Source organism: Sturnira hondurensis, unplaced genomic scaffold (genome assembly GCF_014824575.4).
Source record: "Sturnira hondurensis isolate 20B ecotype Veracruz unplaced genomic scaffold, ASM1482457v3 Scaffold0007865, whole genome shotgun sequence".
Classification (NCBI taxonomy): domain Eukaryota; kingdom Metazoa; phylum Chordata; class Mammalia; order Chiroptera; family Phyllostomidae; genus Sturnira; species Sturnira hondurensis.
Window position 1 is genome coordinate 10,020,029 of NW_028080496.1, and position 23,928 is coordinate 10,043,956.

A 23,928-nucleotide genomic window follows, 5' to 3' on the forward strand; every position below is an offset into this window, starting at 1 on the left:
TGCCGTTTGCCTGGGACACGGGACCTTCAGTACTAAAACTGGGACAGAGGAATAGTTAGATGCTCTTACCTGTTTGTAACCTTTTACCAGAAAAAAAAAAATCCATAAATAGTGATTGTGTTCCTCTCATGTGGAATTAACAGTTAATAGATGGGCAATATTTGCTACAATATTCCAAAATTCATTCTTTCCCAGGTGGCAGTTGAGTTTTGCAAAATGTGCTTTTGTTTCTGATTCCAAGATAATATGCTCCAGGAAGTACAGAAAGAAAAGAAAAATGTAACATAAGACTTGCAGTCTGTTCCAGCATGAATACCACAGACAGGAGGCTTGCGCACTGGGCATTTCTCTCAGTTCTGGAGGGGGAGGCCCAAGGTCAAGGCGCTGATTGCCGGGTCCTTGGCGGAGGCCTTCTTCCTGATGGCAGACAGCCGTCTCCCTTGCTGTGCGCTCACGCGGTGGAGAGAGACCATCGCTGTCCTGTCTCTTCTTGTAAGGGTGCCGATCCCACGGTGACTTTGCACGGTGGGGGCAAAGTCACGCACGGATCACTCCCCAGAGACCCAAATACTCTCATGTTGGGAACTAGGGCCTCGACACGGGAATTCCGGAGGGACACAAATGTTCCGTCCTCGGCAGACCTCAGTATGGTGTGGCGGTGATCCCTATTCCAGCCATGCACATCAGAACCCGTGTCTTCAACCAGGTGGGCCGCTCGGGGAGTGGGGCCACTCTCCCCTTCCGCTGGACCCTGCCTTCATTCCACAGGCCTGTCGGCACAGGTGGGGATGGCAGGGGTGGCCTGCGTAGTCATCACCACATGCCCAAGGAGGACAAGGGACCCTGCCTCTCTCGCCCCTTCATTCTTGAGGTGGCCCCCTGCACAAACGGAGCCACCCTGCTGTGTCTGGCACTAGCCTGCGGCCTTGCTGAGTGACAATCTGCCGGGGGAGGGGCAGGGAGGGAAAGGCCAGCAGTGCCCCACCCCCCCCATACACACACACGCCGGCCAGCACTTTTGGGTCTCCTTTCATGAGCATTTTATTCTCAGTCCCTGTTACCTTCCTCTAGGAAAGGGCTTCCCCCAGAATTTAGTTGCTGTGGTTCTGAGTCAGACCTGTGCGGAGGGGTATGCGAGGATGGGTGGATGTCGGGGCTAGTTTCCTGCACGGGAAGAACCGAACTTCCCCAGAGCAGCTTTTCCGCCATGGCAGGGCTGATGGGTGCAAGTTGTTGGCAAGGAGAACCACTCAGGTGGTTTTTAAAAATGCTTTACGGAAGCACCAGCTCACCCTGAGAGGTCGGCAGCTGTCCACACATGCCCCGCCCCTTGGGGGTGGGAGGGAAGGGGTGTCCATGGCGGCGCACAGCCGGCCTTGGAAATCCACACAGCGGCTGTTGGAGGATTCCCTCTTCCTGCTGGAGACACGTGTGCCCTGCACCCAGGCACTACCCTTGCTCCGGCCGTGGTGAGGCGGGGTCTCAGTCCACTGCTTGGGACCTGGCCTTCCCCAGCGTGGGGGGCAGGGCCCCACCGGTGCAGAAGGCTGGTCTGGCTCTTGGGGCCTGCCGCAGCTTCCCAGTCACGTCAGGGGTCCTGCAGACAAGCAGAGGGTGGTGAATGTGGCGCCCCCACACCTCCACCCAGGTCCCCCAGCCTTGGCTGCAGTGAAGACAAACCCGGCAGCTGCCAACTTCAGTTCCATGAAGGAGCCTCAGGAGGGGATGTGGGTGAGCGGAGAATCGTGGCCCAGGAACGTGGAAAAACAAGATGTTTTCTAGAACTCTCCAGTCCNAAATGCTTTACGGAAGCACCAGCTCACCCTGAGAGGTCGGCAGCTGTCCACACATGCCCCGCCCCTTGGGGGTGGGAGGGAAGGGGTGTCCATGGCGGCGCACAGCCGGCCTTGGAAATCCACACAGCGGCTGTTGGAGGATTCCCTCTTCCTGCTGGAGACACGTGTGCCCTGCACCCAGGCACTACCCTTGCTCCGGCCGTGGTGAAGCGGGGTCTCAGTCCACTGCTTGGGACCTGGCCTTCCCCAGCGTGGGGGGCGGGGCCCCACCGGTGCAGAAGGCTGGTCTGGCTCTTGGGGCCTGCCGCAGCTTCCCAGTCACGTCAGGGGTCCTGCAGACAAGCAGTCCCTATGACCATTCTCACTGAGCCCAGACCATCAACCCTTAGTGGGTTCGGCGAGCCAAGTGAGAATCCCAAGGTTGGGCTGGAGGCCTCAGGGGCCAGGGGCCTGGCACACAAGACAGTGCCCCCTGTTGGCTGTGTGCGGGTCTGCAGCTGCCCGGAGCTGGGACTTGACAGGCGGCCTGCGGGCTCTGAGGGGCTTGGGGAGGTGGGCACCTCCGCAGCGGAGAGAGGGCCTGCAGGGTGTGTTCAGCAGGCTCTGGGGCTCCCACCCTGACAGGCACCCCAGGAGCGCAGGGAAGCCCGAGGCAGGTTCCCACAGGCCATGCCATGCTCTGAGTCACAATCCCCCGTGGAACAAGTGACCTGATCTGCGAGAGGACAGACGCCAGCCCGCGGTTCGGACATTAGGCAAGAGCTAATTCAGTCTAAATATCCGGGCAAGGAAGGTAGTTTACAGCTGGGTTTTCCAAGGAGCTGGTCTGGTACAGAGCAGAGTGATGAGAAGGCAGTTGGCGACACTTGTCCCGCACCTGACAGGACTGGCTTCCCCCAAGAGGCTGAACGATGGAAGCATGAGGAGCCTGGGAAACCGCGCAAGGAAAGGCCAACTCACTTGCACAGTGCGTCCACAGACTGCTTCGTGGCCAGGGTCCTCTTGTCATGCACTCCGTAGACGAGGGTCTGAATCTGAAGGCACTGCAGAACAGCAGGTGGTCAGCGTGAGGCCGTGGGTGTGCCTGGGGCCACCGTGCAGGAAGACAAGCCTCTCTAGATGGGGTGGGGCGGGGGAAGAACACTTCCTCCAAGGCCCTTCCAGAATAGACTTCCCTTTCCTCCACGTGGCCGGAGATCCGCCCCCCTCGGTGTAACACATAGGGTCTAAAAATTACACACACCCCAACTTCCCCATTCACATCCACCATTCCCCACGTTTATGATGGGATGCCCACCTGCCTTGTTGTTCGTCCCTTCCCTGTGACATCGAGTTTTTACTGGCGTTCTAACGGTGGTCTGAGACAGCTGGGGTCTCCGCTCACCCTGCCTTAACAGATGGCCTCCCACAGTGAAACCCGGGGAATCCATGCTGACCCTTGGGATAGTGAAGCCTCTTCTCCCTGGCCCCTCACTCTCTCGGGAAGGAGACACTGTTCGCGGAGTTATTCATGGGTTCCTGAGAGGAAGGGAAGGCCGTCGAGAGCATTATACAAATTCTCGACGCCTCCCCTACCCGACCTTCTGTGCTGACCGTGTTCGCTGGGGGCATTAGGTTAGCAGGGAGAGTGGGTCATGATTGGATAAAGTGACCTTTTTTCAAATGATCAAGCCTGGAGGGAGGCGAGCTCCATCCCCTCCTGTGTCTTGGATCGCAATCAAGACTCTTGTCTTCTTGGAATTCATGGATTTTGTTTTAAGGCTCCTTATCCTCCCTAAGGAGATTGCTCAAAAATTCCAGCTGCCCTGAGAAGAGATGCTGAGAGGTGTGAACTAAGAGAAACACCCTCGGCCCCTACTTAATCCCATTTGATGACTTCCTGGGGAGGCCACCCCAGCCACCGGGACAGGAAACCCATTCACTGAGAGAGTCTCCGAGACACTTTCCTTCAAAAGCGAAACGCCCATGACCAGCTGTTACCAGGAACTGTCCTACATAGCCATGCATGTTGCTAAGAAACATAAATTGAAGTTTTTCAATGTTCAGCTGCTCTTAGCTAATTTTGTTTCAGCATTTTACGTGGACTAGTACTTTGACTCTGTTAAAGATGTAGACGTTGACAAAGTCAGTGAATGTTCATTGAATCTGCTGGGAGCCAGGCACTGGAGACGTCGGGCTGAGCTAGGGAAAGAACTTCCAGGCCCTGACAGCAGAAATCCTTCGCCGTGTGGAAGGTCTTCCGTGCGTTCCACATTCCTCCAAGGAGCCGGTGCACCCATTTGAAACCAGCCCCTAGAGGGGGTTTCTCACTTTCCTTTAAATGGACAAAACCCTGAAATTCCAAGTATCCAGATGAATTTCAGGGAGCCATCACATTGCTCTACAAGGGGAGACTCCCCCCAAAGTGGAGTGTATTTATAAAAAATTATGAGTTTATTCTCACATGTTTAAACTTCAGTCACCCCCAAAGTACTCTCCATTGGATATAGTACACTTATCGAGACTTTTTCCCACTGCTCAAAACAGTTTTCGAACCTGTCGGTTTTGAGGCCTTTTAGTGCTTCCGCTGTTGTTTGTTTCACCTCTTGCACATTGGCAAAACGTTTCCCTTTGAGGACTTTTTTCATCCAGGAAAATAAAAAGGTCACTTGGGGTGAGATGGGGTGAACAGGGAGGGTGGGGCACAGGGATCATGCTGTTTTTGGTCAAAAGCTGCTGAACACTCAGCACGGTGTGGGCATTTGCATTCATAAATCACCCGACATGAAATGGGCAAACACATTAAAAGAGTCTTCAGAAGAAAATCCCCTGAAGCCAAACGCAGCCTCTCACAACGACGCCAGCTGGTGCACTGATCCAGATGGGAAGCTCTGCAGCACAAAAACACTCACCTAGAGGGGGGAAGCCTGGACTGCGAGGGGCCTGCCCTCCAGAAGATAATTCCAGTGTTTGGTTTTTCTTTGGTCCCCCCTCATAATTCTCTTTGATTTGATTTGCAGGGGTTGGGAGAAGTAATTTATGTTCTTATTATTCTTTCATTACCAAGGAAGGCGCTTTCTACAAGAAAATGAAAGGCAGCCCTGGCTGGCGTAGCTCAGTGGATTGAGGCCAGGCCTGCGAACCAGGGGATCGCGGTTCGATTCCCAGTCAGAGCACATGCCTGGGTTTCAGGCCAGTTCCCAGCAGGGGACACACGCTGAAGGCAACCATACATTGATATTTCTCTCCCTCTTTCCTTCCCTTCCCCTCTATAGATAAATAAAATCTTTAAAAAAAAAAAAAGAAAATGAAAGGCAATACTAGCTTGCAGGCTGTCCCCAAACAGGGGCCATGTCTGTCTTGCTCGCCTTTGTCCCAGGGCCTCACATGGTCCCCAGCACATGAGTAGATGCAATATTTGCTGAATGAATGAATGATTCAATAATTGAACAAATAGGTCAACTGAGGAATCTTATATGGCGCAGTGGGACTGCAGGGCCCCCGGGACACACATGTCAACAGTGGAAGCCTCTGGCACGAGGCAGCTCACGATGGTGACGAAGCGCCACCATCATCACCGGGCAAGCTCGCCAGTGCAAAGAGCACTGCTCCCCACACGCTGCTCTCTCTCAGGAGCCAGAGTTGCTAAGACACAATCTTAAGGGTGCAATGTGGACTTTAACCCTTATTTTTGATGTGACTTTGACTTTGGGAAGCCAGGTTTCTAGGGAGCCCCAGAGCCCAGGAGGCTGAGAAGCGGCCGTCCGGTTGCTGCCGTCCAGGTGGTGGCTGACCTCCGTGTCCCAGAACTCACACCCGTCCCAGTGACAGAGGGGTCGCTCGGTGGCAGCTGTGGGGCGAAGGTCAGCTGACTCAATTTACTCTGGCTTTAGAAAACCACAATAGTTAGCCCTGGCTGGTATGGCTCAGGGGATTGAGCACCAGCCTGCGAACCAAAGGGTCACCAGTTCGATTCCCAGTCAGGGCACATGCCTGGGTTGTGGACCAGTTCTCCAGTAGGGGCACACGAGAGGCAACCGCACACTGATGTTTCTCCCCCTTTCTTTCTCCTTCCCTTCCTCTCTCTCTAAAAGTAAGTAAATAAAACCTTTTTAAAAACCCACCATAATTAAACACCCCAACTCACAAAAAAGCTTATTTTCTGGGTTGTTTTTTGGGGGGGAGGGGTGGATCTCTGACAATCGGTGGTTACATCCACGGCAGCGCCCCCTGCAGATGCAGACGGGGACTGCGGGGGTCACAGCCCTCCCACCCTCCCTCAGCCCACTCTGGCCTCGAGTTCTGGGATCACAGCCTAATTTCTCTGGGGGAATGTCACCCAGTGAGAGCGCTGAGGGACCACTTTCTCTTTGTTAACAGAGGGCGTTCGGCAGGGGCCGTGGCTGAAGAGCCCTCTCTCAGGGGTGAGGCCACCGGACTCAGTCACAGGAAATCAGGAAAGGCACAATTTTTCAGTCCCTGACAAGCTTGTATTTCATCTTTATATGAAACAAAAAGCAAAGCCAGAGAAAGGCACATTAGAAAAAAAAAGAATCACTGTTCTTGATGCTAGCCTATGTCCAAGGAGGGAAAATCATCTAGAAACTCAGGAATCCGGCTTCCGTTTTCATTCAAATCTCAAGGCTCCTGTTAAGAAAGAGACACCAGAACCCCACATCTGTGCAAGCGTGAAATGTCTTAAGTGTCTAGAAAAACAAAAATATGCTTTCATGTAATAGTAATCTTACAAGGCAGGCAGAAATGATTCCTTTAGTAATGGACTCGGGGGACCAAAAGGACAAGCCACAGCACGATCCGTTGGAGAGCATTTTCCTGTGGAGACAGGGTCACGGGTGGGGGCGCTGGGGGTTCCCGAGCCCATGGGCCCAGCCTCGTCCAGGCTGCAGCTGCATCTCCGCTGTGCACGTGCGTGCCTGCAGCGGATGCTCGCTCAGCCCCTGCGACACGCCAGCCCCGTGCCCGCATCAGTGACGGGGCAGAGCATGGGCAGGTGTGGGCCTCGCTCCCGCGGGGCTCCCAGTGCAGTAGGGGGGCCAGACACTGTAAACATGTCATAACAGCTTGTGCTAAGAGCTATGGAAAAGAAAGAAAGAACATGGGGCCGTGAAGGAGCAGAACAAAGGTGCTGCTGGCAGCACAGGGTACCTGGGTCAGTGATGGCTGACGCTCAGGTTGAGACCCCCAGGGTGGGGAGTCAGCCAGGTGAAGGGGGCCGGGCTGGGGGAGGTGGTGGTGGTGCTGGGGTCCGGGGCAGAGGCTCAGCTTGCATCTCTCTCTCTCTCTCTCTCCCCCACACACACACCCTTGTAGCTCCCTTACCGAGAACCCTGAGCCCTGCTACTCAGGAGGGCGGGAAGGCTCCCAGGAGAGAAACAGTGTTACAGGGGGAATGGGCAGGGGTCATGGGACTAGGAGGGACAAGGAAGGTGAGCAGGACAGGGTGGGCAGCCCAGGCACTGCCCCTCGCCGAGTGTCTACACAGTGCCGCTCCCTCACTCCTCACCTCCGGGTTGCCAAGGGCCGAGGGCTTGCTATCCTTATTAACGTCCCCCGACGCCCCCATAACTTGGCTCCATGCCCTGGCCACTCTCTCAGAGCAAGCTACGGCCATCTTTCCCCAGGAGAGCTGTGACACCAGCCTTCTGACAGCAGACCTGTCAGCAGGGCTGGCTGCGGACAGGGGTCCGGCCGTGGGCCCACACAGAAGTGAAGGCTGTGTCTGAAGGCATACAGCCTGCCCTGGGTTTCAAAGCTGGACCTGCTTGTGTCTGAGCCAGACAGAAGAAGAGACGCAGGTCAGACCCGCTCACGGCTAAGCCTCTGAGCTGCCTTTTTCTGGCACGTCGCCCCGGCAACCTGGAGCCCAGCCACGGGGCTCGGCCCTTCTGGAGTCGGTGCAGTCCGTACCCACTGTCTGCTTGTTTAAGGTCACCCTGAATTTATGTGGCCGAGTTCTGCCTTTGCCTCCATCCCTGGCCACCCTCCCATAAACTCATGGTTCTCCTGCCTGCAGGGAGGTGCTGATGGCTCTCCAGCCTTGGGCCAGGCTGGGCTGTCCCTGTTCTGGTCCAGGGTTCTGCCTGCTCCGGACCTCCGTGCTGATGTGGAAACTAGTCAGGCCTTGCCACAGGGAGATCTGTGATGCAGGGCCTTGTCGACGGTGGTCTGTGTGCACTGCCCGTCCGTGCTCTCTAGGGGGCAGCAAAGGGGAGGGTGCCGGGCCTGGGCTGTAAAACTTACCCACGGAGCCCTGGGAGATCAACCCTACCTGGCAGGCTGTGGCCTGGGGCCCTGGAATTCTCATTTCCACCCCACCTGCGGCACGCAAGGGAGGATCCCCGGCTCCCCACGGGAGGTTACGAATGGCGGTGACCTTGATCCCTTTACCCTCAGCTCCCGTGCTTACAGGACAACTGACTGACAAAGCTCTGCTAACGAGAGATGATGCACGTTTAAGCATGTTTCTCAACTCGAGAAACAGGGTTTTGTGTATGAAATTAATGTCACCCTGGCCTTCCTTTCCTTCAAAAAGGCCTTGAGGAGGCGACTGCCACAGCCCAACAGCAGGTTAAACCACGAGGACCTAGTAAAGCAGGGTCGAGGACAAATGAGACTCCCCATGGAAACCTGGGGGCCGACACGGGGCTCTGTGGGAACCCCAAACCCACCCCGGACCCCCGTATCCAGGCCCCGAGGAAAACACCACGTCCACTGAAGGGAAAGGACAGGTGACGTGGCCGCCGATGGAACGGCAGGGCATGCGCTGTGCGTAACACACACAGCTGCCTGTCAGAGGCTCCGAGCGTGTGGCCAGTTGGAGGAAAGGCTGGCACTTGGCAAACTGATGTGTTTTCAAGGATCCTGTCTTGACTTGTGCCAGACACATAAGAAGCTTCCAGGGATGGCTTTGTCACCTGGAATCTATGAATAAAAACCGATTTCTACCTCCTTTCTTCAGAGGATATTTTATAGGGGGCTTTGGATGTCTTGGAGAAGGGGGTCACAAAAAATTCTGTTAATTCTTTCACGGAAATGCTCACAGCTGTAAAGTAGGCAGGAAGCAGACGGAACCCTGGGGATGACAGCACTGAACAGGCAGGCCAGGTTAAGAGGGGACGCAGGCCTGACCTCACACGGTCACTGGGGCCAGGACCTGTCCTGAGAGGCCACTGACCGAGCAGACGGCCTTCAGGGATTCTCTTTTGCATCCCGTCACCTGGATGGACATGTTGGCTGGGACGCCCATCCCAGAATCAAGCCGGGTCTCTCCGTTGCCGAAGCATGTGAACTTCTGCTGTGGAAATTTCCATCTGGAGTGCGTGGAATTCTCCCCTTCCCTGCTCCCGCCCCCGGGCACACGCCTCCGGAAGGCAGATCAATAACTTGGTTTTCCTCTCAGTAATTCAATCCCGCTGTCTGCTTTGTGTCTCAGGCCTCCCTGATTTTTCTGCCCTGGGGACCAGGCCCCCACCATGCGACATGACAGGGCAGGCACCTGGAAGGGCCTGTGTTCGGTGGTTCCTGAGCCGGAGTTGAAAGAGTTGGGGCCTGAAGCTGTTGTGATATCACAGCTGAAGCTGAAGAGTTGGGGGCTGGGGCTGTTGTGATAAAAACAAGAGGAAGACCGGGCCGGGAGCTTGCCAAAGCGGCGGCCGGCTTCATGGGACTTATGGCTAAATATGGCATTTGGGAATGTCCAGTTCCGCAGCGGACGGGAAAGGCCTGCTTCCGGCCCATGTGCTCCTCGGTGTCCGGGGAGTGGCAAGCCCTGCCTCCTATGGGCACACGTGGAGGACTGGAAATGAGGTCTGCGTGTACCGCAGTGCACGCCACCCACGGGAACACAAGTTCAACCCTTTCTCTCAGATTCTGGCATGTGGCCAGAGACCTTTAAAATGCCAAAGCCATTGTTTTCAGACTGGTGGGTAATGAGGCCATATTAAAGGGGGAAAATGTCACCAGCTTCCACTGCAGGTTTTAGAGGTGATGAAACCTGAGAGTCTCTTGAAACGGAGCTGATTTTCGGCCCTGAGGGCGGGCACGGGCCAGGACGGTGACTCTTAAACTTCCCCCAGGAGCACAGTGCAAACCCCCGGGCCCTGGACCCCNCCAAAGCGGCGGCCGGCTTCATGGGACTTATGGCTAAATATGGCATTTGGGAATGTCCAGTTCCGCAGCGGACGGGAAAGGCCTGCTTCCGGCCCATGTGCTCCTCGGTGTCCGGGGAGTGGCAAGCCCTGCCTCCTATGGGCACACGTGGAGGACTGGAAATGAGGTCTGCGTGTACCGCAGTGCACGCCACCCACGGGAACACAAGTTCAACCCTTTCTCTCAGATTCTGGCATGTGGCCAGAGACCTTTAAAATGCCAAAGCCATTGTTTTCAGACTGGTGGGTAATGAAGTCAGATTAAAGGGGAAAAATGTCACCAGCTTCCACTGCAGGTTTTAGAGGTGATGAAACCTGAGAGTCTCTTGAAACGGAGCTGATTTTCAGCCCTGAGGGCAGGCACGGGCCAGGACAGTGACTCTTAAACTTCCCCCAGGAGCACAGTGCAGACCCCCGGGCCCTGGACCCAGCCCCAGGCTCTGCTTCAGAAGGAGACCCTGAAGCAGGGGGTTTAAGACTCAGGCTTCTTGAACTACTGGTGTAAAGGAAAAAGGTGGGCTTTTTTTTTTTTTTGGAGTAACCAGCCCATAGACAATTTACTTGCTTAACTCCTAGAGGCCCCTTGTCAGTAAAGCAAGGCTAGTAAGGTCTGGCTTGCCGGACTACTGTGGGGATCCAGACGGATGAATAAGCTGCCTTTGGCAGCAGCGAGCCTGGCCCTAAGCACATGGTCGGTCAAGGTACCAGCCCAGCCTGGCCAGAGCCAGCAGGGCCCGTTGAAAGTCTGGGTGGCCCCTGCTCACGTTTCTTGTGTATCTGCTACCATCTGCTGCCTCCCCCCGTTTTCTGGGGCCCCTCTCCTGCCTGGACTTGTGTGGCTAGGCTGGACGTTCAGAAAGCTTTTCCCCATTTCACCCCCACACCTTGGGGGAGAAATGAGCAAGGGGAAGGATAGTAGAGAGGCCCACGGGCCGGGAAAGCTCTGTCTTCTCCTCCCTCCTGTCTTTACCTGCCCTCTGTACCCAGCAGGGCCTGGTGCTGATCTAAACAGCCCGACGAGCCTCGCCTCGTCCCACCCCAGAACAACCGTGGGATGGCTGGAGGGTGCGTGTTGTCTCCATTTTACAGATGAGAAAACTGAGGCCTCTTGGTCCAGTTCTTGGGCCACTCCACTGCATTCTCAACACCATCCTCACAGGGATTAAAAAACAAACAAACCCAAATCCAAATATAGGCCTGCTGTACAGGCTCCATGTGCCGACAGACCAAAATCGAGGTTCCTACGTGGGTCCTTAGGTAACGAGAGACAAAACGTTCCACAAAGTTTATCGGTGAAATTCAGGATATAATAACAAGCAATGCCTTTCATGATCTGCTTCTAAGGAGAAGAATGGATTTTGGGGGAGAGGGAATGACACTTCCATAGGGGTTCAGCATCAGCGTTTCCCGTCATCAGATCAGTTTATATCATCTGTATGACTGCAGACTGTATGATCCCCCGTAAGAAGCACTGTAAAGTCGTGGGCCATAGAAAAACAGGCCTTGGCCTGCACAGGCTGCCATTGGGGACCGCTGCCCGAAGGGTCGAGTCTGAGCCCCTTAACCTGCACACTCGGCTGCAGAGCCTTGCTCCCTGACAGCTTCTTAAACGGGTTTCACTCTCCAGCCCCCAGCCCACCGCCACTCCCCGCCACCCAATCCAGCCCGGGGAACCCCTGCCTCTCCCAGGCCACACTCTTTACAGGGCTGTGCATTAAATACCTTCCCTGAAGCCCTGTGCCCCCACCCAGCGAACAGTGAGAGAAATTCAAATATAAACTAAGATATAATAAGGGGGAAACAACCATTAAAAAAATTCATGAGAATACTTTGCAAATCTCTATGCCAATCAATCTGAATATGCAAATGAAACGGTTACCTGGAAACAGGTCACCAAAATGACCCCATGAGAGATTAAAAAACAACAACAAACCAATTTTTTGGCCGAATAAAGAAAATTGTCAACCAAGTTCCCCATAAAGGAAGTACTAGCCCTAAAGAGTTTCAGAGGAAGTACAAACCTCTAAAGACTAGGTTTGTAGTTTTTTGACGTAGTTTTAACGCTGCACAAATTCCTTCAGCACATAGAACATAAAGGTAAACTTCCAAATTATCTTTATGAAGCAAATATTGATACTTAAACAAATATAAATATTGGTTTAAAGACCTTAAAATAAATATTCAAAACATACTCAACCTTGTATTAAGAAAATATAATTCATCAAGACCAAGGGCATCTATTCCAGGAATGTGAGGTAGGTTTCAGGCCATAATAAAATGCACTATATTAAGTGATCTAAGAAGAATCATTGGATTATCTCCAACAATACTTGAAAAACATTTAATAAAATCCAATACATTCCTAACAAAAAAAAAAAACTACTTATGAAAATAGAATGGCTGCTTCCGTAACATGATAAAATATATAAACCTTAGTTCTAAAGCCAGCCATCTACTAAATGAAGAATCCAAGGAGACATTTCCACTAAGACCAGGAACAAGACAATGATGTCCACTATCGTTGGACTTGTTCACTAGCTTCCACTAGCAATGGACACTCTCAGGACGAGGTTGCTCTCTGCTCTCTCCACTACTATTTATTATTGTACTGGAGGTATGAGCCAATGCAATTAGGCAAGAAAAATCGATCAGAGCCATAAGAATTGAAAAACAGTACGTAAAACTATTTGCAGATGATGTAATAGAATGCCTGGTGAACCTGAGAGAATCAATTCTCAAATCGATTCGGGTAAGAGAAGAAATAAGTAAGTTAGCAGAATATAAAACTAATATAGAGAAACCAAAGTCTTCATACACAATAACCAGATGAAAGTTATAATAGTGGATAAAACTCCATGTACAATCGTATTAAAGAAGATGAAATGCTTAGAAATCAACCTAACAAGAAAAGGGCAAAACCTATAAAACGTACCCTTCAAAATGTGCCTAACTGATACCAAAGTAGACACCCAGGAGTAGAAAGAAATCCCCATTCTTGAGTAAAATGACTCGCCATGTGATAAAGATGTCCATTCTCCTGAAGTTCATTTACAAATAACACAGATCGCCTAAAAATACCACCAAACTTTTTATGCAGTCAGATGAAGGGACACTAAAATTCAGGTGGAAGAGAAACATGCTCGAATACCTACAAAACCTGATATTCTAGGAGGAGAAAACCCAAGAGCCATGTCTAGTCCTATCAGATCGGGCCCAGAAATCTCTACATTGAAAACAATGAGGAACGGGCATTTGAATAAACGGAGAACAGTGGAACGGGAGAGACAGGCAGAAACAGACTCAAGGACACACAGAAATGCAGTATATGATGAAGGTGTTACCTCCCATCGCCAGGCTCTTTAGTAAAAAGGTGCTAGACACCTGGGGGGCCGTTTAAAAAAATAAATAAAAAGATAACGTTAGATCCATACCTCACAACAACTATACACATAAACTCCAAATTAAAACAGAAATAAAATATATAAGTGCTGTATAAGGGTATACAGAGAGAATAATAAAAAAGATCGATAAATTATACTACATGACAATTAAAAATGTATTTGCGTGGCAAAAAAATTGATAATTCATTAAAAAATATATGTGTATAAGAGGATTACTAATGCTTTTACTGAAAAAGTTAGTTTAAGTCAACTATGAAAGTGAAGTCATCTTGTGTAAATAAGCCCTTTATTAAGGACCACTGATTTTATTTATTTTTTTAATCCTCACCCAAGGATATGTTCATTAATTTTAGAGAGAGGGGAAGGGAGACAGAGAGAGAAACATCGATCAGCTGCCTCCCATATGCACCCCAACAGGGGATTGAACCCATAACCAAGGTATGTGCCCAGACCGGGAATGAAACCCACGACCTTTTGGTGTACAGGATGACGCTCCAAACCACTGAGCCCTCCAACCAGGGCTTAAAATGCTCCACTTAAAAAGAGCATGAGGGAGGGAGCGAGGCCTTTCCCTGCAGTGGTGCCGCTCCAGCCTTACCTTGCTCAGTTTCCTGTGGGCTCCGCCGAGGTTCCCCTGTGCCAGGTCGGCCTCGCCCAGGAGCCGGTACGTCTCTGCCACCTCGGGGCTGAGATCGCCGAACACCTCGACTTTGGCCTCCAGGGACGCTCTCAGGATCGAGGTTGCTCTCTGCGACAGGAACAGAAAGCTGTCTGGTTACAGAAGTTCCAAGGCTGATGAAGGTCAAGTCCTCTCCAGAAAGTGACGTGGCTCCCGGGTATTTTCCCTTCTGAGGACAATGGGTTTGGGTTGACTGTCTCACGAGCTGAGCCTTCTTTCCTCTGGTTAAATAGGAGGCAGAGGTGGCCCCCACGGAGTAGGGGGAGGTGTGAGGTAGGAAGAGAGGACGCATAAAGACACGTGGGGAAAAGCCACTCCGGGGATGGGAAAAGCCCCTCTTGGCTGAGTAGTAAGAAGAAAAAGCTACGTGGATGTGTCCTTTGGGTGACAAGAGCCATGCTAAAGAGCTGACACGTGTGACCTCACTGAATTCTCACGGCCTCCTCCAGGCAGGACATTTGACAGAGGAGGAAACTGAGGCACAGTTCTGCCGAGCAACTGGCCCACAGTTGGACAGCTCGTCAGTGGCAGAGACAGGATCTGAGTCGGCCAGAGACTTTCATCCTCTCTGGTGGCAGGCAGGGTGCCCTCCCTCTGGGGGCCGTGACATCCGCGCCTCAGTGAGAACTACCATTTCCTGGTGACCTTCCCATTTACAGAACGTCCCAAACACACTGCAGGGCTTTCTATTTCTCATAAGCCACCGTGTATGAGACTGAAAGCAAACATTCCAACATGCTAAAAAATTAAATATAGTTGACATTTTGTTTGGGCTTTCTGATTTATTTATACCAACAGGGAACAAAAAACACGAGTTGGTCAGAAACCAGTATCTTCTGATAGTAATCAGACACGAAGACGCACAGAGGGGAAACCCTCTATGGACATCCCACATTCCTCCTGAAATTCTTCTAGGATCTGCCACAAGGCGAGTTCGCAGCTGCAGAACGGAGACGCTGAGTTTCAGAGCTAGCGCAAGCAGGGGCCGGGGGAGGGGGCTGCCCCGCCACGCCAGCTTGAACGCGTCCTGACAGCTTCTCCGGACAGAAGGAGCTCGCACGGCCTCACTCCTGTGTTGGCAGTAATAGGACAAGGTGTTTGGGGAACTGCAGCAAAGGCGCCGATGGGGCAGAAAAATTTCCCAGGTGGAAAGAGGGCCCCCAGGAAGGGACAGAGACACTGCGTCCACCAGGAACATGTGACCCACCTCAGTGCATGGGGGGCCTTGGCGGATGCTAAAGCTCGCCACACCCAGGGACACCTGTGAGCAAGGACTCGGCGTGGTGCAGGGCTGGGAGGTGGCTGCCGGGCTGGAGGAGGACACAGCCCGACTGTATTTCCTAGAGGAAGCTTCCCGTGCCAGTGTCGGCCTGACTGGGGGAACTAGAGAGAGGAGCATGTGAACCTGAGTGGCAAGTTGCGGTGGCAACGGCAGAGATACCACAGGGGCTGCGAAGACCTACGGAGTCAGCCTTGGGGAGTAGGGAAAGGTGAGTGGAGAGGGGAGTACGAAGAGGGTGTGGGAAACAAGGGGTGGGGGGGCGTGGGATGGGAGGAGCCCATGGCAGGTCCAAGGCCAGTGGGCGGACCTATCTGGCTGCAGCTGAGAAAGTCGGAAGGGGAGCCAGGAGAGACCAGGCGGAGTCACGGGCTGGCCTGGTAGTGGAGGCCTCTGGGCCAGGCGGAGGAGCTCAGAGAAGGTTCTAGAGCAGGCAAGAGGCATAACCAGAAGATAAACCCAAGAGGGACCCTCACTTAAATTTTACCTCACCACGCATTTTCCTCCCGCGAGATCACCTCCCTGTTGGCGCAGGGTTCCAGTCCAGGTGCAGGCTGTGGGATGGCCCTTGCTCATCGTGCTGGGCCTATCCTTGGGTCCAGCCCTCCTTGGCCCACTGCAGCTGGAACCCGCGGTGAGTGGGCCAACGGAGAGAGGATGAAAGAAGGGTAGGGAGCTGCACCGAGGGTGAGAACCAGCCAGGCTGCCACGTTTGGTGGGCACAGGGTGGTGGGCAGGGGGTGGGGAGGACCACGCTCCAGCCTGTGTAAACAACCTTGCAGGGGTCTGGAAGCTGCCTGACAGTGTCCACATGGCCTCATTCCCCCACGTCCCGGGGGCCAGTTGTGTGCCATGCACACAGTAGGTGCCTGCCGGATGCTTGCAGAACAAAGGGGTGAGTGGCCCTTTGGATACCAACTGGGCTGCACATGTAAAAATAACTAGTCAGCTTCAGTCCAGACTCACCTCTTCTTGCCCGCTGGCTTGGAGAAAATGGCAGTATTCATCTTGAATGGAAAGAAACTTGGCTTTCGCCGCCCCCTCAGCACCCTTAAGCTTGTCCAGGCTCTTTTGGAAGTACTGCTCCGCCACGTCTGCAGAAAAAGCGTCACAGCAACAACTGCGAAAACCGCTAGCCAATTTGAAATGGAAACGGAATAAATGTGCCTTCAGTGGCGCGGAACTATTTGAAGATAATGAGCATTTGAATAAGGGAACCCAGTTAAGGAAACTGTCTTTCTCCCATTAAGCTGCCAGTCTCATCAGAAAAGATTTAGGTCTCAAAAGGATATGGCCATGTGTTTTCCTCGGGTTTTCACGTACCCCAACTCTCCCCAGTGATGCATGAAAGCAAACTATAGCCGGGACTGACGGTGTCGGTAAGTTTCCAGGCTCAGTAAGAAACCCCCTTGCCCTGGCTGGTGTGGCTCAGTGGACTGAGCACAGGCCTGTGAACCAAAAGGTTGCCGGTTCAATTCCCTATCAGGGCACATGCCTGGGTTGTGGGCCAAGTCCCCGGTAGGAGGCGCATGAGAGGCAATCACACATTGATGTCTCTCTCTCTCTTCCTCTCTCCCTTCCCCTCTCTAAAAATAAATAAATGAAATCTTAAAAAAAAAAAGTATTGCATCCTTTGTACTCAGAGCTGACTCATGGGGGATGACGTCCCAGATTTACCGCTCAAACTAAGCATTAATGTTGATTACTCTGATGACAGCTGACGTGAGCACGATGTGGCATTCATTTTGTTGGCTCTCAAACTGCGATAGACATCACCATTCCATGTCTCGAAATTAATGTGGATGTTCAGGAGTGGAAGATCTTGATATGTTCGTTTTCTGTCTAATTGGAAGTGAACCAAAGAAGGGAGCCAAGCCCTTCTTTACTGGCAAGGATCTTTCTGAGTCTCAACCTCGTTTCCCTCCACAGATGAGCCTTTTCTATAAATACCAGTGGCTGTGAAGGGTGCAGGAAGGAGGTGGGGAGGAACAGGCGGGGACCGGCTTTCAGACCCTGGGTTTCAGCAGAAGCAGTGGTGGTGTGCTCAAAGACGGGCTGCCCAAAGGGATGGGGCGCACTTCCCTCCCCTTTCTGGGTAAGAACCCCATCTCTCAGACCCAGGTGGCCACAGCCGCGCTTGACACCTTTCCACCCCTTGTCAAATTCTCCCACCTTTTATGGTTCCAACCCCGAGTGGTCACACGCTGACCAGCTGCCCCCCAAGAGCACCCCCACTGAAGCGAGTCCCCTAAACCTGATTGCTGCCTGCTCCTTTCCCTTAGTGGAGCTGATCTCACAGGGATGCTGGGAGAAAGGAAGCTGTTCTGCCTAATTCAGACTAGCGTGTAAACGGCTATAAACTCTGACTCAGGAAGACCAATTCACATTTCCCAGAGAGGGTGCTTGTCAGCACAGATGGATCTCTGGAAGAACGGCAGTGAGGAAGGGAGGGGAGGGAGAAAGGAATTTATTAACTGAAGGCAGCGTGACTACTGAGGTGAGAGGAAGCTAGGCGTTCTGGTGGGAGGTAGAGACGGGCCCTGCCTGGAAATCTGCCCTCTGGGGTCAGCCTGCTTCCCTCCTCCACACTGGAGTCCTCAGCATTTCTAGAGGTCCAGGGTTTTCCCATCTCTGTTCCCGGAAGGTCTCTCTGGTCAGAGGGAGGCAGGACTGGGTGGAGGAAGGGGGGGTTGTAGCCCAGGAGCAGAGGTCTAGGGCGCCGCTGTGGGCACTTCCCCTGTCTGTCAGCGTGAAACCACTGTTATCTTGACCCTGACTTTCAGGCCCTGAACGACTTCTCTCACCCCTCCAGTCCCCCAGGTTAACTTCCTGAACTCTGAGCCACAGGACCGGCCTCGGAGGGGAGAGCAAATCAGCCCAGCTAAGGAGTGATGCCCTGATAAGCGATTTGTTCTCCTGGGGGCGGGGGGGGACGGGGGGCATCCATCTGGGACACGGGACAGCAGGATTTCCAGAGGGACAGAAGGTCCCAGCAGTGTGGGTGGGGTGCCGCCTCCCAGCCTGCACCGTGTGCTTGTTGTACACAAGGCCATCCCTATCTTTAAAAACGTCTTCTAGAATCCTCTGCAACCTGATGCCCGTGGCCTGGGCGGAGGGTGAGGTCATTTTCTAAAGCAGAGCAGCATGACTGGGCTTATCCGTCTGAGCCCTGGGGGCACAGGGCGAGGCCACGAATCTGCCATTTTCACTGCAGCAGAAAGGTCAGAGATGAGGGAGGAAGTGTGGCTCAGTGGGCAGGGTGGCCGAGGGTCCCCTCAGGGCCTGGGGGACTCTGTTCCGCCTGCAAGCTCCCAAGAAAGCAAGGCTTCGTTCACAGAGCAAGGGGAATACAGGGTCGACTTGGCCCTCTGGGGGTCAGGGCACTTTTAATTAAAATAAATCCCAGTAACGCTGGCTCGCTGGAGGCCGCCTGTCCCAGGCCAGCGCTGCAACAGCGAGGGCCACTTTCATTAAGAGAGGCCTGCATGTACGGGGTGACAATTACCTTTTGTGACAGTGTGGAGAAATAGTGTGTACTCTGCACTAACTGCAAAAGCATGAAGGACCCCAGGGAATTATTTGAAAACGGAAAGTCTTAAAGCCTCGCTTGGCATTCACCCAGCCCACGAAGGGACTGAGCCCATTCGCAGCCTGCTGGGGGCTAGCCTGAGGGAACCTGCCGGGCTGGGGTGGGGTGTGCGGGCAGCTTGAGGACGAAGGCCAGGGCGGGCTTTCTCCCCGCTGTGGGCCCTCTTCAGGGGGGCCTCTTTCAGAGGGCCTGGGCATGGGTTCCAGGAGGGGCAGCTGTGTGGTCCCAGGAAGTCTAGGGCTCTTTCTTCTGGCCTCGACCGTGCTTACCACCAGGAAGCGATCAGGGCCAGGCCAGACGTCCAGCAGCCTCATGCCTGTTGTCCGGGTTCCTCATCTTGGGGGAGCATATGTTTTCCACAAGCTGCCCTAAAACCCCCTTTGAAGCCGTGTCAGGTGTGTAAACAGCAGGCTTTTCTGAGCAGTTCTGAACACAGCACACGAACCAGCACCAAACTGAAAGTCTGGAGCCTCACAAAGGGGTTTCAGGGTGCGCATGCCCTTGGCCCTCTCCAGGAGAGGACCGAAGCCACAGACTTGGTTCTGACACAGAGATGCAAGCAAAGCCCGATAGGGTTTCAGCTCTGCCCCAGGATGTCTGTCTGGGAAGGGAGACCAATAGCACAGATGCACAGTGAAGAAGAGGCCACACACCCCCTTCTTCGCTGGCCCCAAGAGCTGCCCACCCCTGCAGCCGCACCTTCCTGTCCTCCAGGGCTTCCGGGGGCCCTGGACCACTGGTGACAGGACTCAAGGAGCATCAGCCACCCAGGGAGCAGGGAGTGGGCTGGGCAGGGCCCAGCGTGGGACAAGCTGACAAGGCAGGGCCCAGGAGGGAGAGTTAAGAAAAGGGAGGGCTGAGTAGGGTGAAAAAGAGGAGCTCAATGAAGATACAGAGCCTAGCATGAGATACATAGCTCGTGTCTACAGTGCAAAATGAGGGGAGGGGTGGTCCCTGCGGGGACCAGCCGGGGAGATGAGCGTATTTGTGCACAGAAAATTATATCTCAAAAATGCACCCCACGCTTCCAAGTCTAGTCCACACAGCCAGGGGTCCCACCCTGTGCCCCCAAGGCTCGGACGGGACACAGCCTGTTCCATTTTGATGCTTCTAGATGCTGAGGAGTTCCCCAAGCCACGGGGGCCCAGGCCGAGGATGGGGCCGCTTCCAAACAAGGCTGCCTGGGCTCCGCAGACTCTGCCTCTCCAAGGTTTACTCTGAGATGGGCTTGGCTCCAACCCATTCCATCTCAATAATGTCCTTTACGAGAAGAGCTGTAAACCCACGGCCAGTGCCCTGAGCACTGAGCAGGGCTGGGCGAGCTGTGGATACCAAGTTTGTCTACGGCTGCTCCTGGGGTGGGGGGGGGGCGGCCTGGCCCAGGTTAGGGACATTCCAGGAGCCCAAATCAGGAGTCCTTATGCAATCGGCCTCCTCCGTGACTTCCAGGGCAGTTTTGTCTGCATGAGGAATGCTGCGGGGGGGGGGGGGGGGGGGGGGGANGGGGGGGGGGGGGGCCCCCGCGCACCTCAGAGCAAAGGAAGCAGCTCGAGAAGCCTGAAACATGCCAGCTTCTTAACAGTGACTTTTTTTTTAAAAAAATCAGAGGGCAATACCTTCCAAGGGCATGCAGCAGGCTGGCCATGGAGACTCCCCAGACGAGAACATTTTTTTTCTCATTAATTATTCTTTAACAACAAAACAAAAAAACTGTACTCAGCACAGGCAGGTGTAGGCTCAGGAGGGCAGGGCTGAGATTCTATGCACAGGAGTTTCCTTGGCACACAGTGGAGCCCATGGGATCTGACCACCCCTCATCACATCAGGCTCTGTGGATACAGGCCCAGCCCTCACACTTGTTCTGTCTCACTCAGAGCCCAGAACATATCTGAGTTAGTTACCACTGATTATGAACCGATTTCACATAAAAATCCAGATTTCAGCTTTCTCTTGAAAAAGCAGATGGTCTGCCGACCTAATGGGCCTGTCGTCCACATGGCGGCGATGGGCTGGAGCTGAGTAACAGCTGCTTACTTTGGACAGGGTACAGGTTTCTCCAGTTTGCCACAGCCCTCACCACTCCCTATTGTCTCTCTCACTGTACAGCCAACAGGTACCTGCCACGTGGAAGTATGCTTGCTGCTGCTATTGCTTACTTTTTTTCTTAATTTTTAAAAGACTTTATTTACTATATTTTTTAGAGAGGGAAAAGGAAAGAGAGGGAGAGAAACATCAATGTGTGGTTGCCTCTCGTGTGCCCCCCACTGGGGACCTGGCCTACAATCCAGGCCTGTGCCCTGACTGGGAATCAAAACAGCGACCCTTTGGTTCACAGGCCAGCACTCAACAACTGAGCCATACCAGCCAGGGCCATTGCTTCTAATAACTACCTGCTTCACTCACACTGCTTAGCTGGTTCCTACAGACATTTAGATTTGTGGCTCCTGCTATTCCAGGGGTTTCCATCAAATGTGCATTTGCATTTTAAGTGTCTTGTAGCAGCTGTGGAGTGGAAGGCTTTCCCTCCATTAAAGGAATTTTAGGCACCATTAAGCTGCTCAAAATGTTGGCTCCTTAGAGGTTCTGAAATGGATTGTTATGTAAGGTGCGTCCTAAGGAGTGAGGAGCAGAAAGGCCTCTGGCCTTCTCTCTCTGTCTGCACACAGGCTCCTCCAGCCCGGAGAGCTGCTCCAAGCTCCAGGAGACTAGAAGAAGGAATCGACAAGAAGGACCAGAGAGACAGGTAAACCCGAATTCCTGTGCCAGCCCCGCCCCGGACGGGATTCCCAGCCTGGAGCAGAGACCCGCAGAGCAGGCGGTTCATGGAGGCCTCTGTCCCACCATCCCTGACCCTCACCAGCCTCCTCCTCATCTGAGCTCCACTCCCTCTCCCTGAGCCCAGCCCCAGACCACCCTGGAACGACAGAGTGGGTTTGCTGGCTCGTCGGCCCTTATTTTCCTGTTCTACAATTCTCTTTACCTGACATGTTGGAATATACCCCTAGGTCCTCTTTGTGGATTGTACTCTGTGCCTGAATATTCTGACCGAAAAAACCAAGTCACTGGAACGCGTGTCCTCCGTCCACAGAGGCCTGTTATATGGCCTGGTCCCAGGGCGAGGGAGGAAAGAACACCCCAAGCTCGCCACGCTGCCCTTTACATGCAGCTAAGAAAACCCCTGTGAGTCACAACGGGCAGCTTCCTCTGGGAGTCCCGAAACCACGCCAGGCCGTCCTGACTGGGAGCTCAGCGCTGTGCGGGACTGGACACAGGTGCCAGCGGGCCACACCTGCTGCCACAGCAGCTGCTGAGCCACCTTTAGAAACAGACACCTGTGAAAGCAGATACTTCCCTGTGGGTCTAGCATGGTTTCTCTGGGGCTTGTAAAAGCTATGTTTGGATGGAGATCAACTGTATTTGAAAGTCAAAGATCAGAGGAAGGCTGAGCAGGGACAGAGACCTGAGGGACACCGCTACAGATGGCTGGATAAAGCCACAAGGGCTCCCCCGAGGGCCTGTGTCCCAGCTCCGCCCACCTGCTCACCCACCCATCCCGCCCGGAAGGCAGGCTCTCACCGTGGTGCTCCGGCCTCCCAGAAGCCATGGCAGCGCGGGCAACGGAGTGTGCGGACACCGCAGCTTCCTCTTCAGACGGCTCCCCGTTCAGGACGATGAGATGCGCCTGCCGCCGCGGGAAGAAGAAACACACCTGTTTACCTGTGTGGCGGCAGCATCGGGGGACTCGCTGTGCTTACAGCGATAAGCAGAAAGCCAAGGAACTTTCTAGCAAGCTGGACAACGTGACTCATGTGGAAGCGCAGTCCCCTCGTGGGAGAGGTGGGCTTTAAAAGCATTGTACAGTGGGAGAGAGGGAGGAAGCACAGGGCGCTGAGTCCAGGTGGGCAGGGCCCATCAGTAAGTAAACCATTTAGAAGTGTGTGCTCCCACGGGGGCAGCATCGGCTACAGAGGAGAGGGTAGGGATTCAGGAGGAAGGTGATCGATTAGAAAGGGCCAGCGCCGTGCAGAGGAAGGGGCAAGCCCAGGCCCCTGCCCACTGGTCAGCACAGCCACGGGGATCAACCCCTCCCTGGGGCCTTCCCCACAGAAAGCTGGATCCCTCCCCCAGGCCTTGAACAGCCAGCCCAGTTGTCTGCCTTCTCTGCAAACTGGCCCATGAGAGAGAGAGAGCTGCCCAGCCCAGGTTCAGCTCGGTGCCTTGAAAATACAGCCTGTTTTGAAATTCTTTAAAGAAAAACACAACCCTATGATCCTGTGATCGTAATATAATAATGATAATCCTTGCAAATCAAATACATCGCTTCAAATAAAAATATAAAATGCAGAAACAAATAAAAAAGGTAATGTCACTCCTCACCTGCCGCAGGTAACGGGCGAGTTCACACTATGAGTTTAAAGAAAACGCTAGATGGGGTTCAGCCAAACATACCACCGACAACTAACATTTAAGCTGCGTGCTTCAATTCTTTTTCATTCGTGCTAGCCACTTTAATTTTCCTTGCCCTTGTTTTTGATGGGGGAGAAAGCAGAGGTTGCTGAGTGAACGGGTGACTTGCTTCTCCCACCACGTCAGGAAGGCTGCTCGCTCATCCCGCCCTGGCCCATGGGGGGCTGGCTCACTAATGATGCCAGCTCACTCAGTGGTGGCCTCTGATGCACTGAGCCTCCACGAGCTGCGACAAGTCCCCAGGAGCTGGCCTAGGAGATCAAAGCCACACCACTGCAACCTTGTAGTCCACACCAAGCAGTGAGACCCGGGGGGCTTGGCTCCTCTGATGGCCAGTTGAATGTGTTTCTGAGACAGTCATCAGGGTAGACCGTGGGCGGTCACCACATTTGTCACATGCTAAAGCCCACTGAGTTAGTAGCTCCAGACTCCCCGTGACAGGGGCCGCCCCTGACCAAGGGGGGCGCTGGTCCTTTCTTGTCTTGCCGTGTTTGATCCATCAGGGTTCATACTCCTAAACGCCAACAGGAAGTACGCTTGCTATCATGGGGTACAAATAAATCGAAGAAG

The 23,928-nt window shown here is 53.5% G+C and overlaps 1 protein-coding gene across 3 annotated transcripts in view; it reads right to left on the bottom strand.

Annotated features, from left to right (window-relative positions):
* Positions 1–1,805: 1,805 nt before the first annotated feature.
* TTC23 (tetratricopeptide repeat domain 23) overlaps positions 1,806–23,928 on the bottom strand; it is a 47,451-nt gene continuing 25,328 nt past the window's right edge. For all 3 annotated transcript variants that reach the window (XM_037053720.1, XM_037053721.1, XM_037053719.1), the window contains exons 7-11: positions 22,468–22,573; positions 16,269–16,396; positions 13,943–14,092; positions 2,757–2,839; positions 1,806–2,128 (exon numbers count right to left, since the gene is read on the bottom strand). In XM_037053720.1, the coding sequence (XP_036909615.1) occupies positions 2,014–2,128; positions 2,757–2,839; positions 13,943–14,092; positions 16,269–16,396; positions 22,468–22,573 (582 nt within the window). In that variant the 3' untranslated portion in view covers positions 1,806–2,013. The remainder of the gene's footprint in view (positions 2,129–2,756; positions 2,840–13,942; positions 14,093–16,268; positions 16,397–22,467; positions 22,574–23,928) is intronic.